Source organism: Pristiophorus japonicus, chromosome 7, assembly GCF_044704955.1.
Source record: "Pristiophorus japonicus isolate sPriJap1 chromosome 7, sPriJap1.hap1, whole genome shotgun sequence".
In the NCBI taxonomy this organism is placed as follows: Eukaryota; Metazoa; Chordata; class Chondrichthyes; family Pristiophoridae; genus Pristiophorus; species Pristiophorus japonicus.
The window spans coordinates 29,050,914-29,066,983 of NC_091983.1; the positions used below are offsets into that span (position 1 = coordinate 29,050,914).

At 42.4% G+C, this 16,070-nt stretch overlaps 1 protein-coding gene across 2 annotated transcripts in view; it reads right to left on the reverse strand.

Annotated features, from left to right (window-relative positions):
- Nucleotides 1-4,532: 4,532 nt before the first annotated feature.
- The window catches only part of fbxo30a (F-box protein 30a), a 31,656-nt gene continuing 20,118 nt past the window's right edge, over nt 4,533-16,070 (reverse strand). For both annotated transcript variants that reach the window (XM_070884883.1, XM_070884884.1), the window contains exon 3: nt 4,533-7,782. In XM_070884883.1, coding sequence (XP_070740984.1) covers nt 7,579-7,782 — 204 coding nt within the window. In that variant the 3' untranslated portion in view covers nt 4,533-7,578. The remainder of the gene's footprint in view (nt 7,783-16,070) is intronic.

Consider the following 16,070-nt stretch of genomic DNA (forward strand, 5'->3'; position numbering starts at 1 on the left):
CTACTTCCATGTGTGGAGCGTAAACATCAGCATAGACCAGTTGAGTCAAATGGCCTGTTTTTGTGCTGTAGATTCGATGTAATTCTTTCTTTTCCATGCTACTTCTCTGTCCTTTTTTTTCTTTTTCTTTCTTTGGGCAGGAGGGATTGGTGTGGTGGGGAATGTTGTAGGCTACATTTAGAGTGATAGATGTGGGAAAAATGTAGCCATTCACAGTTCCCTATCCATTACTTACCCAAATCCTTCATGGCTCCACCAACCCCTCATTGCTCCCATTCTGTCCTACTCCCCTTCTTATCACTCCATCACTACCCATATCTCTTACATTCTAAAATATAGGGCTAGACTTTCCTGAGAGCGCCTCAACGGTCGATTGCCTGCTCACAAAAAACTGCTAACGTTTGGTAAGTAACGCTGGCAACAATTTATACTTTTATGTTAAAACTAATTAAAACTAATCGCACGGCGAGAAAATGGGCCTTGCACCTTCATTCTCAACGGTTTTCTCGGTGGTTAAGGGGAAACTAAATAAAACAGGCATTTTAAAAAAAAATTAATCCGAGGATGCGGTTGGGCCTAGGGAGCGGGGGGAAGACTTTAAAAAAAATGTTCATTTAAAAAAAATAAAAATGTAAAAAGCCTTCCCAAGACACTTTTACACGTAATCGGCATTTTAAAATTAAAAAAAAAATAAAGAACCTTTAACTTACTGTTCTTTGCAGAATACTCACTACCACCCTGTTTAAACAGCTTTTACAGGGCGGTTCCCTTGGCAATCTGGACGGGCTTCCGTCGAAGACAAACTTACGCCCTGGCAATTTTCTCACCATTGCATGTCAGCGGTTTGGCCCCGGCGGGCGTGTTCAGATGTGGGCGATACCACTCAAAAAATAATGGGGACATTTTCGCTGGGTGGAAAAAGAGCTGTACCGCTGAGAAAATCGCCAAGAATCCACCGAAAGTGATAGGAAGGTTTAGCCCATAAACTCAAGCCTTCATCCTCACCTCGCCCTTGCTTTACTGTCACTCACAACACCCTTAGCCCTCCATCTATTCCCCCACTCCCATCAAGAGCAGAAGGCCAGAGTCCCACGCACCCTCAATCAATACCCCTCTGCCGCTCTCCTAGCCTACTGTTTCCTGCGAATAAATGTTTTTACAATTCAACTTTTAAAAAAAAGAAATCAAATTAGAACAAGGAAAGAAACTCTTCTTTCTTGCTGTGGTTGGAGGGGTTGGGCCTCTTCTGCTACATCGTTCATGGAACTAATCAGACTCACACTCCAAACCTATAAATGGCAATCGGGGTCCAATTTATGTCATAGGACCCCAATTTGCAAATTAAGAGGGTCTAGTCACCTGAAGTTGGTTGGAGAGTGGGAAGTTTCTCCACAGTACAGGCTAACATGCTATGGCAGTTATAGTGGGTCAAGTATACTTCGCCAGTTTCCATTACAAATGTAAATACAGCAATTTATAATAGAAAAAGTTCACACAGATGGTACAAATGTGATCACAGAAATTTTGGAGACAGGTGTACACAGATGTAAGTTTTTTTTTAATATATTATGGATATAGATAGAACTTCCAATTATATTGTGCCTTACAGCTAATGAAGTGTTTGAAGTGTAGTCACTATTGTAATGTGGGAAATGCAGCAGCCAGTTTGCTCATAGCAAGCTCCCACATCATCATCATAGGCAGTCCCTCGGAATCGAGGAAGACTTGCTTTCACTCTTAACATGAGTTCTTCGGTGGTTGTACAGTCCAATACGAGAACCACAGTCTCTGTCACAGGTGGGACAAACAGTCATTGAGGGAAGGGGTGGGTGAGACTGGTTTGCCGCACGCTCTTTCCGCTGCCTGCGCCTGATTTCTGCATGCTCTGGGCGACGAGACTTGAGGAGCTCTGCGCCCTCCCAGATGCACTTCCTCCACTTGGGTGGTCTTTTGCCAAGGACTCCCAGGTGTCAGTGGGGTTGTCGCACTTTATCAGGGAGGCTTTGAGGGTGTCCTTTAATGTTTCCGCTGCCCACCTTTGGCTCATTTGCCATGAAGGAGTTCCAAGTAGAATGCTTGCTTTGGGAGTCTCGTGTCTGGCATGTGAATTATGTGGCCTGCCCAGCAGAGCTGGTCGAGTGTGGTCACTGCTTCAATGCTGGGGATGTTGGCCTGGACGAGGACGGCAACGTTGGTGCGTCTGTCCTCCCAGGGGAATTGTAGGATCTTGCGGAGACATCATCACAAACAGCAATGTGATAACTACCAGATAATTTGTTTTCACGATGTTGGTTGAGGGATAGATATTGGCCAGGAAACTGGGGAGAACACCCCTGCTTTTCTTCAAAATAGTGCCATGGGAGCTTTTACGTTCACCCAAGAGGTTTAATGTTTATTGGGGCCAATTCCAATGTAGTGCTTGGGTGGACCATCTTTCAGGCATGGATCACAATGGCTCCCAGAATCAGGTTGTTGGCCATCAGCAGACTGGATATCAAATTGCTGATTCCTCGATAAAAAGTTTTTATTAAAGTTTGCATGTAGCGTCAGATCCATCCGAGGATCTTTAAGGAAATAAGGGAGTCAATTGCAGGAACACTGGTACAAACCTTCCAGAAGTCACTGAATACTGAAGGGGTGCCCGGGGACTGCAGAACGGCAGAAATGTTACTCCGGTTTATAAAAAAAAGTAGCAAAAATGACCCAGGAAACTACAGACCAGTGAGCTGGACATCAATTGTGGGTAAAGTTATGGAAATCCTTATTAAAGATAAGACCATGCAGCATCTGGATAGCAATAAAACCATAAAGGTTAGCCAATATAGGTTAAGAAGGGTCAATATTGTCAATCTAACTTGCTGCTTTTCTTTGAGGGTGTGACAAAGCAGCTTGATGGAGTTAGGCAGTGGGAGTGATGTACTTCAACTTCAGTAAGGTCTTTATATAATAGTTCGCTGGAAAGGGTGGTGCTATAAATAAAGACAGCAGGAATAAGAGGAATTATTTTACAATAGAGTTGATAGACCAATAGAAACCAGAGGGTGGTGGTAATGTAGCTTCCACCTAGTGGGCGACTGTGGTAATGCAACTGCTGCTTCATGTACAATAAAAGCATCATGTGACTAGGTCACCTGACAAGTTCCTGTGTACTGGAGCCATCTTTTAAATGTGCATTTGTGATGTTGTAAAGACTCTTATCACCGTGGTGGTACAGGATTATCATCGGCCTGGGAGAATGTAGCTAGTGGGGTCCCACAGGGATCTGTTTTGGAATCTCTTGTTTAATATTTTCATAAATAATCTGGAGCTAGGAGTCACGAGCACAGTGGTTAAACCTGCAGATGATACAAAGGCGGCAGGCTGCAAGGCTGAACATGATAAATTACAGAAGGGTTTGAATATATTTGGGAATTGGGCAGAAAGGTGGCAAATGAAATTCAATGTAGCGAATTGCAGTCACGAAGACAAAAACTCCAGGAAGGGACTATTACTGAAATGGAAAGTGATGTATATGGAAAATGAAAGAGATATGGGGGTCCTGATTGACAATAAATTGAGGCTATTGCAGCAATGCTCAGTAGCAGTGAGTGAAGTAAATCAGATATTGGGATGTATAAAAGGTCAAATTGAACCGAAGAGTGAGGTAATCCTGGCACTTTATACATCATTGGTGCGACTGTACTTAGAATACCGTGTACAGCTCTGGTCACCGCAGTACAGAAAGAATATTGCAGTTATTGAAAGGTTGCAGAAAGGAACAACCAAAATGATTGAGGGGATGGAAGGGATTGGATTTATAGGAACAATTATGTAAATTGGCCATGTTTGCATTGGAAAAGAGGTTAGGCAGTGATATGATTGCTCTTTTTAAGATTCTAAAGTGATCTGATAATATAGACCATAATGAGATTTTTCATCCTGTCCAGAACAATCGAACCAGAGGACACGGCCTGCGCTTGGAGGGGGAAAATCAAAACTAATCTATGGAAACAATATTTCTGTGAGCGAGTGCTCAATCTATGGAATGGGCATGCAAGGGAGACAGGGGAAGCAGTTAGTATTGATTCATTCAAACGCAAATTTGATAATTCTTTCAGTAATAGTTTGGGATACAGTACGAGAGTAATTGAGACATGACATATGGCAAGTGTAGCATGCCTGGGAGGATCAGGTAACCTTGGACCTATGGTTCCCAAAGCTCTCCACCTCTGGGCTTTCCTCACCTCATGTCTGGGTCTGTTGTAGACTCATAAGATTTTGGTTGCTGGGATTAATCAACAACTCCATTATCGTATCGAGCAACTACCAGGAGAGCAGAAGGCAAACTCGATGGACTTTGGTCTTTTGTCATCCAGCAATTCCCATGTTTCTAGAGCATTCTACCGGAGAAAGGGGAATATTGTGGCCAGGTGAGCAGTTACATTGCTCCATCCCTCCAAATTACAGGTTCAATTTATCGACATGCTCAAAAACCTGCAACTATCCAATTCTCATGCGATCTTTCCCTGTGGTACAAATATGCAAATGTAGCCTTTCAGTAGTTAATCAAAATGACAATTTTTTTAATTAGAATTCTTGCAGTTTAAAATGAATCAAACATTTAGTACAAAAGCTCAATATCGTGCATCATTGAAAGTCCAGCAGGCTGGGTAGAGGTCCTCTCAACACAAACTCCTGTCAATCAAAACCTCAATGTAGAAAAGTGAAGTCTACTTTATACAGTAATTTAGAGACTTCTTTCAATCTTCATCTTAGTTGCATCAGAGAATTTAATGTGATCCTTCATTGCCTTTTATTCTCATATTTGAAAGCAGAAAAACACACAGGGATAGAGGTGTTTTAGACAAGTGTGAGATTGAAGAGGTACAAACTAATAACATGAACACATTAGATATGAGCAGACCATTGTAATGTTTAATTGGATGGTAATGGATATGAATACAGTGTTAGTGAACCAAATGTTTCAGTTCCTGGAGGAGCAAAAAAAAGGTAATGAAGCCAAAATGACAATACTGGTGAGTGAAGCAACTGCAGAATAGGGTTATCGGAGGTCAATGGAATAGTGTATGCTTCAAGTTGCAGCAACAAAATCTATTCACACTGAATGGTGAGCTTGATGTATTAATGAATATAACAATTCATTAACTTGTAGATATCTTTACACAAACAGATTAAAATAAACACACACATGCACAATTTCAAATGCTGTGTTCCTTTCCATTGCTTTTTGAACTTAATATTTCTGCATGTTTAGGCTAGTTTTTTTGAATCGTCCGACAGGTTCGATACCCAGAACCAAGATCACTCACAGGTTAGGGACCCAGAACCGAGATCACCCACAGGTTAGGGACCCAGAACCGAGATTGCCCACAGGTTAGGGACCCAGAACCGAGATTGCCCACAGGTTAGGGACCCAGAGCAGAGATCGCCCACAGGTTAGGGACCCAGAACAGAGATCGCCCACAGGTTAGGGACCCAGAACAGAGATTGCTCAAGGTTAGGGACCCAGAACAGATATCACCCACAGGTTAGGGACCCAGAACAGAGATCGCCCACAGGCTAGGGACCCAGAACAGAGATTGCCCACAGGTTAGGGACCCAGAGCAGAGATTGCCCACAGGTTAGGGACCCAGAACAGAGATCGCCCACAGGTTGGGGACCCAGAACAGAGATCGCCCACAGGTTAGGGACCCAGAACCGAGATCACCCACAGGTTAGAGACCCAGAACCAGGGGCCCATAGACCGTTGTTGGCGGCCTTCAACACTGGTCTCCATGAGGTTCCAGAAACACTTCCCTTCCACCCCTTGCCATGGCTCAGATGAATGGCCTCAAACCTTTAGCTGCAGCACTCTGTTAGAGGCACCAACACTCTGCACCACCATTTTGAACATTATTTTTTGTTGGGTATACTTTGCTGTGAAATACCTGCTGCAACAACACGCTTCAGATTTCTACTCCTGGAACTCTCACTACTACCCAATTTAACGCCAGTTCAACAGGCGTCACAAAAGAAAACGGTAAAGGTGCTTGGGCAACAGATGCTGATATTCGATAGTTTTCGGTTTCTCCTCACCCTGCACACGATCCAAAAAATAAAATAAAATAAATAACGTTCTTAAAGACCAGCTCAGAGTTTTCCCATGTGGTTGCCTTAAGATTTGCGAACTTGCGTTTTGGAGCATATTTCAAGCAAGTCTGTAAATAGATGTTAGCACTGAGCTACACACAGCATTCTCTTTCATTACAAGCTTTAAGGCAGCAACATGTTAAGGGGGACACGGTTAGATTCTGGTTTCTACATTTAGCAGCAGTGTCCTGTGTACAGCACAAATAAAACCAATGAATACTCTGTTATACAAGTAAAGCCATTAAATTGGATAAATTGGCTTTGCATAATAATCCCACACTTCTTGTATAGTTCCCTTAAAGTGTTTTAAACTCAATAGTCAGGTACCTGCGGTAAAAAGGCACCACATTCGATCATGAAGCCATGTCAACACATTACGGGATCAGAGTTTCAAATACCAAGGCTGATAGGGAGGACATTCGAATCTATTTTTGGCGGTATATGTGTAAACTAAAATGCACACGCTCACTTCTTTAACAAAAAATTCTAACGATGGAGGCGTGAACTGTATTAAAAAGTGAAACCATATTGCTTTGGTAGCCGAGTGCTAGACCTCCAAACTGACACCTGCTCCTTGCTTCTGGGATGAATTTAGGTTCAGTCACTTAGGTGGATTCACAAAGCACAGTCTTTCATTTGGGAGTCTGAAAACAGCCCTCGTAGATTTAGTTGCGATGAAATCTGCCCATTTCCCCGCTAACCGTCAAACATCACAGATAACACTTGCAAAGGCAGAGAGTTAGGAAAGAGGACAGGGTGAGAAACAATGGGTGAACTATGAATATCAAAGCATTAACCATTTGGTGATCTAGTTAATAAAATGAGGCTGTAAAACTAAAGTGCTAAAAGTGGCAAAATTGTATAGTGTGAATCCACTGCACTGCGCCATTTTTGCTTTTGATCAGCGTGAGGTATAGTATTGCTTTGCGGCAGCTAGCTTACTGACAACCTAAAATTACAATCTTTCTAACCTCAGAATGTGCTTAGAGTTGTTACTCAAAAAGATATGAAGAATCGTGTTGTTAACGTTTCCACATGGGCCGAGCGTCTTTCTGATTTGCCAGACGACGACATGACATTGCCGTATTTTGGTCAGGATTTGTCACGACAATATTGCCTTCGCACGTACGACATTCACTAAAATATATGATTGCTCTAGGGGGAGGGAAAAAAAAGCAAGATTTTTTTTTTTAAAAAAGGCCAGATCCATGCAAGAAAACCATATGTACAAATGGAAGACTCCAATAAGGGGAAGGTTTCACCCACAAAAATGTCCATCAGTTCAATGTTTCTTTCTTCAAGATGTTTTTCATTGCCTTGAGCAGGACAGCACAGGTTCTGTACTACAAAAATAAATCTCACATCAAAGCAAAATATATCGTATACAAAGTTGACGGACCACATTTAAGATTAGAATGTTTTGCAGTACGTTGTCAGCGCCCAAAGGGATTAGAGAACTGCTTTTAGAACGGAACGCAAAGGGCGGCCTCCTTTAGTGAGCTCCCGCGTCACGCACATGCAGGGCAATGGGACCGCCTCCCCGGTCCTCTCCACTGTGTTGTACCGACAGTCCTTCAGGTGGTCAGCCATGCTGGCAATTTCCGCAAACTTCCACTCGCTAACCGTGCCGAAGGCAGTGCTGAATCGCCAGGCCTGCAAGAGAGAAACGTCACACGGGTCACAAAGTGCCGTACAATTAACATGCGCCGGGGAAGTGGGGGGACAGCAGCAGAGTGACCCAAGGAGCCACTCGATACAGCAAGAGTCAAACACAGGCTGCACAGTCCTTCCACCTTGTCGTCCCAGTCTTACTGTACAGTAGCCCTAACATTTTTATCAATTGCCACTTTCATTGCGACAGCATCAAGCTTGTGCTTTGGTTCACAATCCAAACCGAAAGTGCCAATGTGGAATACGCATGCAATCCATTAGACTACGAGTGCAGTTCAATAGCCAGCCGTCCAGTAGCCTAGCGTCTGGCAGCCCACCAGCGCAGTGCATCAGGATATAAGTGCAGTGTGGAGGCCATTAGAATACGAGTCTGGCTCATTTGAATAGAAGCGCGATTCATTAGAATACACATGGGAGAGGAAGGGTAGAGAGGATCATTGCAAAAGTCAAAAGATATAGGCACTTAAAAAAAAATCCTGTAATGTTGTCATGCCTCAATATCCCTATGAAGAGAAAAGTGAACGATGAGAGAAAAGTGAACGATGAGAGAAAGGCTCGGATTTTATGCTGAGAATCCACATTCTATGAGGCTATCAGCGCTCACTGTTATTATGAAGTAAATCACACATCAACTTCTGAAGTCTGCACATGTGCAGCTAAACGTGGAAATTTGGAAGTTGCTTTCAGAGTTACCCTGCTCCTACATGGGCTGCACTATAACTGTACCTCGCTGATAGATGTGGCATTGAAATCAATGCATGGGCGTGACGTTGCCATTAGTTACTCACTAAAACTGGCAGAAAAAGTTAGGGTTAATGACACGGTAACTCATAATTACTGCCAAACAACCTCTCTCACCCTGAAAAATTAATTTTGCAAGTGTGGAGTCTCATTTCTTCAGAGTTCAATTCGTGTTGGAGATATAAAACAAAATTAATTATTTTTTTCCTTTGTTTCTTATCTCTCTCAATCCCATCTTTCTTCCTCTATCTTAATTTTGCTTTCAGTACATGATTTAAATCTAATTTATAATTCCTGGTTGAAAGATATTTCTCCTGAATTTCCTATTGGATTATTGGTGACTATCTTGCATTCATGGCCCCTAGTTCTGGTCTCCCCCACAAATGGAAACACCTTCGACATCTAGCCTATCAATGCCTTTCATAATTTGAAAGACCTCCATCAGGTCACCCTCAGTCTTCGCTTTTCTAGAGAACAGAGCCTCAGCCTGTTCAATCTCCCCTGATCGGTACAAGCTTAGCTCTGGTATAAGTCTAGTAAATCATTTTTGTATCTTCTCCAGTGCCTCTATACCTTTTTTATAATAAGATAAGAACTGTTCACTCTACTCCAAGTGTGGTCTAACCAAGGTTCGATGCAAGTTTAACATAACTTCTCTGCTTTTCAATTCTATTCCTCTCGAACTCCAGTGCTTTTTTAATGGCCTTATTAACCTGCATCGCTATTTTTAGTGATTTATGTATCTGTACCCCCAGAAAACCTCAACTCCTCTATCCCATTTAGACTCTTATTGTTCAAGTAGTATGTTTTTTTTCTATTCGTTCATGGGATGTGGGCATCGCTGGCAGGACCAGCATTTATTGTCCATTCCCAATTGCCCTTAAGATGGTGGCGAGCCATCTTCATGAACCACTGCACAAGAACACAACAACATAAGAAATAGGAGCAGGAGAAACCCATTTGACGCCTCGAACCTGCTCTGCCATTTAATAAGATTAAGGCTAATCTGATCATGGACTCAGTTCCACTTTCCTGCCCGCTCCCCATAACCCTTTATTCCCTAATTGCTCAAAAATCTGTATCTCCACCTTAAATATATTCAATGACCCAGCCTCCATAGCTCTCTGGGGCAGTGAATGCTACAGATTTACAACCCTCAGAAGAAATTCCTCATCTCAGTTTTAAATGGGGGGCCCCTTATTCTGAGACTATGTCCCCTCGTTTTAGTTCCCCCCACGAGTGGAAATATACTCACTGCATCCATCTTGTCCAGTCCTCTCATTATCTTATATGTTTCGATAAGATCACCTCTCATTTTTCTAAACTCCAATGAGTATAGACCCAACCTATCTTCATAAGTCAATTCCCTCATCTCCGGAATCAACCTAGTGAACCTTCTCTGAACAGCCTCCAATGCAAGTATATCCTTTCTTAATAAGAGACCAAAACTGCACTCCAATACACTGTACAGTTGTAGGACTTCTCTGCTTTTATACTCTATCCCCCTTGCAATAAAGGCCAACATTCCATTTGATTTCCTGATTACCTGCTGTACCTGCATACTAACTGTGTGTTTCATGCACAAGGACCCTCAGATCCCTCTGTATTGCAGCACTTTGCAATTTTTCTCCATTTAAATTATAATCTGCTTTTCTATTTTTTTCTGCCAAAGTGGATAACCTCATATTTTCCTACATTATTCTCCATCTGCCAAATTTCTACCCACTCACTTAGCATGTCTATATATCCATTTGCAGATTTTTTTATGTCCTCCTCACAATGTGCTTTCCTACCCATCTTTGTGTCATCAGCAAACGTGCTTATATTACACTCGGTCCCTTCATCCAAGTCATTAACATAGATTGTAAATAGCTGAGGTCCCAGTAGCCAACCGGAAAATTACCTGTTTAACCCGACTCTGTTTTCTGTTAGTTAGCCAATCCCCAATCCATGCTAATATATTATCCTCAACCCTGTGAACTTTTATTTTGTGCAGTAATCTTTTATGTGGCACCCTATCGAATGCCTTCTGGAAATCCAAATACACCACATCCACTGGTTCCCCCTTATCCACCCTGCTCATTACATCCTCGAAGAACTCCAGCAAATTTGTCAAACACGATTTCCCTTTCATAAAACCATGCTGACTCTGCTTGATTGAATTATGCTTTTCCAAATGTCCCGCAACTGCTTCCTTAATAATGGACTCCAGCATTTTCCCAAAGACAGATGTTAGGCTAACCGGTCTATAGTTTCCTGCTTTCACGGTCTGCCTCCTTTTTTTAAAAAAAAACAGAGGTGTTACATTTGCGGTTTTCCAATCCACTGGGAATTTTGGTAGATTACAACCAATGCATCCACTATCTCTGCAGCTACTTCTTTAAGGACCCTAGGATGCAAGCCATCAGGTCCAGGGGACTTGTCCGTTTTTAATCCCATTATTTTACCAAGTACTACTTCTTTAGTGATAGTGATTGCATTAAGATCCTCCCTCCTTATAGCCCCTTGATTATCCCCTATTGGGATGTTTTTAATGTCTTCTACTGTGAAGACCGATAAAAAATATTTGTTCAAAGTCTCTGCCATTTCTCTGTTCCCCATTATTAATTCCACAGTCTCATCCTCTAGGGGAACAACATTTACTTTAGCCACTCTTTTCCTTTTTTTGTACCTGCAGAAACTCTTAGTATCTGTTTTTATATTTTGTGCTAGTTTACTTTCATAACCTATCTCCCACTCTTATTTTTTTTTTAAGTTGTTCTTTGCTGGCTTTAAAAAGTTTCCCAATCCTCTGGTCTCCCACTAGGCTTGGCCACATTGTATGTTCTTGTTTTCAATTTGATACCATTCCTTATTTCCTTAGTTAGCCATGGATGGTTATCCCTTCTCTTACAACCTTTTCTTCTCATTGGGAGATATTTTTGTTGAGAGTTATGAAATATCTCCTTAAATGTCTGCCACTGCTCATCAACCGTCCCACTCTAATCTATTTTCCCAGTCCACTTTAGCCAACTCGGTCTTCATACCTTTGTACTCTCCTTTATTTAAGCTTAAGACACTAGTTAGAGATCCAAATTTCTCACCTCCAACTGGATTTGAAATTCAACCATGTTCTGGTCACTCATTCCTAGAGGATCCTTTACTAGGAGATCGTTTATTAATCCTGTCTCATTACCCAGTACCAGATCTAAGATAGCCTGCTCCCTGGTTTGTTCCGCAACATACTGTTCAAGGAAACTATCCCGTATACGCTCTATGAACTCTTCCTCAAAGCTACCCTGGCCAATTTGCTTTGTCCAATCAATGTGAAGGTTAAAATCTCCCATGATTATTGCCATTCCTTTTTTACAAGCCTCCATTATTTCTTGATTTATACTCCGTCCTACAGTGTAGGCACTGTTCGGGGGCCTATAGACTACCCCCATCAGCGATTTTTTCCCCTTATTATTCCTTATCTCTACCCAAACTGATTCAACATCTTGATCTTCTGGGCCAATATCGTTTCTCACTAACGCACTGATCTCATTCTTTAATAACAGAGTTACCCCACCTCCTTTTCCTTTGTCTGTCGGTCCTTCCGAATTGTCAAATACCCCTGAATATTTAGTTCCCAGCCTTGGTCGCCTTGCAACCACGTCTCTGTAATGGCCATCAGATCATACCCATTTGTATCTATTTGTGCCGCCAACTCATCTGTATTGTTAAGAATGCTGCTTGCATTCAAATAGAGCTTTTAAATTTGTTCTTTTTTACCGCTTTGACCCCACTTTCTGATTCACTTTTATGTTTATACATTCTGTCCCTTTCTGTCACGCTCTGGTTTTCATTTCCCCTAGTGCTACCCTGCTCTATTGCCTTCTCCTTATTCTTTGACTAATTACATTTTCGTTAAGCTAAACCCTCCCCCACTATTTAGTTTAAAGCCCTCTCTACAGCCCTAGTTATTTGATTTGCCAGTCCATGTGGCCTCAATATTCTTCCTACCAAACCTCACACGTATCTATATTGAAGTTCATTTGCCAATTATACGCACATTCTGCAAATTTATTAATGTCTTCCTGGATTTTGTCGCAGTCCTCTTCTATGTTAACTCCACTCCCAATTTGATGTCGGCCGCAAATTTTGAAATTGTACTTCCAATTCCAGAATCCAAATCCTTTATGTAAATGGTTAACAGCAGTGGTCCCAGCACCAATACTTGTGGAACACCACTTCCTATCATTTGCCAATCTGACCAACTACCTTTAACCTACTTTCTGTTTTCTGTGTGCTAACCAGCTTGCTATCCAGTCTGCTAGTCTACGATGTGGTAACTTATCAAAGGCTTTTTGGATTTCCAAATATAGTATGTCTTCTGTATTACCTTTGTCTACCCTTTCTGTTACTTCCTCAAAGAATTCAAATAAGGTTAGTCAAGCATGACCTTCCATTCTGAAATCTGTGCTGGCTACTCCATTATATTTTCAATTTCGAGATGTTTTTCTATTAAATCTTTGAGTAATGATTCCATTATCTTTCTCGCCACTGACATTAATCTAACTGGTCTATAATTCCCTGGACTTGTTCTATCTCCCTTTTTAAATATAGGAATCACATTAGCTGACCACCAGTCTTCTGGCACAATTCTCTTTCCAAATTAATTTATATATATTAATTAGGAAATATATTAATATAAATAAAATCGTGCCTCTGCTATCTCTTCCCTCACTACTTTTAATCTTAGGTTTGGAGGTGGTCACTGAACAGTCCCTAAAGTTTAAACGCTGTGATAGGCAGCTGCTCCAAAGCAAACAGGGTCCTGGGCTGTATTGCTGAGACGATATTGTCCAGTGGGGGGGGGTTTGGGAGTGGGCAGTGGGAAGGGGTTTGGGGATGGGGAAGAGAAGCGCGAGACATGTCCGGGTTTGGGGTGGGGGGTGTAGGGGGGGGAAAAAGAGGAAGCAGGAGCGCAGGGCCCGTTCATGGGGAGCTCAGAGCCTGCCCATGTCGGCAGTCGAGAGTCCAGGCTTTGCCAAATTTTGCAAGGCAATCCCCTCTCCTTAATGTCTATATGCTCCCTGGAATGTGCGCTCAGGGAGTCAGGCCTATTCTCAGATCGGTCGGAAAGCTACAATATCTGGTGAGTCAGCAGCTCTTAAAGGGCTGCTGCTCTGCCTTAAAGAGGAGTGGGCTGTTTTTGCTGGCTGCAGAAGGATTGAGAGACATGAGAGGGGCAGATATTGCAAAATTTGGAAATATGAGAGCAGAAGTGTAAGGCAATATATTTTGGGAGGAAAAACAAGGAATGGGAGTATGTACTGAAAGGAAAGATACTGAGAGGTATGAACGAACAAAGAGATCTCAGGGTTCAAATATATTGGGTATAGATCTTGCTGGAGTGGGGCATCGCGCAGCTTGCCCAGTTCCCTCACCCTTCAGCTCAAAATATTTTTGCGTCATAACTTGCTGGAGGTGCAACTGATAACGACACGGAGAGGGCAACGCGGCATTCCGGACCTGAGTGAACGATGAGACCAACAGTCTATCTCCTCAACCAATGAGATTTAAGGATTGAGAGAAATAAAGGAAGGACTGAGAGGGAAATAGGGTGAATTAAGAGTCAAATCAGGTACAGAAAGAAAAAAAGAGAGGGAAAGATTGAATTGAGAGAATAAAAAAGACAAAAAGGAGAAGTTTGAAAAAAAACATTTAAATTTGACATTTAAAAAAAAAATTAAAAATTGACAATAATTTACTACCTGCGGATATGAGAGTCCACAGTTTAAACTGTTCACTTTCTGGGCCAGGGTGTTTGATTGGCAGTCGTTAACAATTATCACATTGTTTAAAGGGTGCATATTATCTGAATTAACAGTCCTGACTTTCTACAGAGAGTTTAATGAGCAATTAATGAGCAAATCCAGCAAGTTCTTAAAAATAACAGGAAGGTTGAGGGTGCGATGCCGTTTGTGCAAAACAAATGTTGGAGCAGCATAAATCAACCAGCAAGTTCTGCCGAATTGGAACTCATGGCGCATCACTTAATCCCCTGAACCCGCTAGCCGATTTGCACATAAATAATGGGGTGCGTCATTAACATGCCGTTATTCTTCCAGCAAGATCTGGCCCACTATTCTTTGACGGTGTGAGTGCAGTTGGATAAGGCCAGTAGCATTTTGGTTTTAGAAAAGGAGCAGAATACAAAACGATGATAAATGTGTACAATAGTTAGGTTGACAGTTAGTAGTACTGTACTGTTTTTGGGCATTCCATTACAGAAAGGACATTAAAGCCATAGAAAGTGTACAGCATAGATTTACCAGGATGATACCAGGTAAAAGAGACTCGAGATATGGAGTATACTGCACTGCAGCAGATTAAGTCTAAGTGGAGTTGTAATGGATTTTTAAAATTCTGAAAAGTTTTGATAAGAGTGAACAGGGAACAACTATTTCCTCTGACTGGGGATCAGTGAGGAGAGAGAAGAGGTGACATTTCTGAAAGCTGGAGCATGTAATGCTTTACCACAGGGAGTGGTTGAGGCAGAGACCATTACATCTTTTAAGGACAAATTGGGTAAATGTTGAAAACAGAGAAAACAGGGAAGACCGGAGGGATAGAGGGGATCGGAGGGGGAGTGGGACAGGGACAGAGATGGAGAGGGAGACTGGGGAAAGAGAGGATTGGAAGAAGAGAGGGAGACTGGGAAAGAGTGAGTTGGAGAGAGAGAGACTGGGGAGAGGATTGGAGGAAGATGGGGAGAGAGGGGGAGATCAGAGGAGATCCCCATCTCCTCCCCCCCTCTCGATCCAAGCTTCTCCAGGGCCTTAATCCACGGAGCTGAAAAAGTGTGCGCTTACGCTGCGCTGTGGGATACTACGCATGCACGGCCGGACCTTGGTACCAGCACGCATGCACAGAAGGGGACGGATCTGACCGTGCGCATGCGCAGAAGAACACAAAAGTGTTTGTGCAGATAATCACTTTGTGGGAAATCCAGCAGCCAAATTGCGCAAAGCAAGCTCTCACAAACAGCAATGTGATAATGACCAGATAAGCTGTTTTTGTTATGTTGATTGAGGGATAAATATTGGCCAGGACACCGGGGATAACTCCTCTACTCTTCTTTGAAATAGTGCCATGGGATCTTTTACGACCACCGGAGGGGGCAGATGGGGCCTCGATTTTATGTCTCATCCGAAAGACCTCCGACAGTGCAGCACTCCCTCAGCACTGCACTGGAGTGTCAGCCTTGATTTTTGTGCTCAAGTCCCTGGAGTGGGAATTGAACCCACAACCTTCAGACTCAGAGACCGGTGTCCTACACAGTGAGCCACAGCTGACACTAATGGTTTAGCTAGAAAATAGATTTCTTTCAAAAAAAGCTTTAAATTCAAAGATTTAAAAAAATATGCATTGATTTTAGGCTAGTCTCGGTGTAAATTCTCACACCGTTCCTGGTATAAAGTCAACCAGAGACATATCATAACTCTGAAAATAGACCAGAACGAAGGAGATTAAAACATTCTTCTCTCATAACCGCAGCAGGT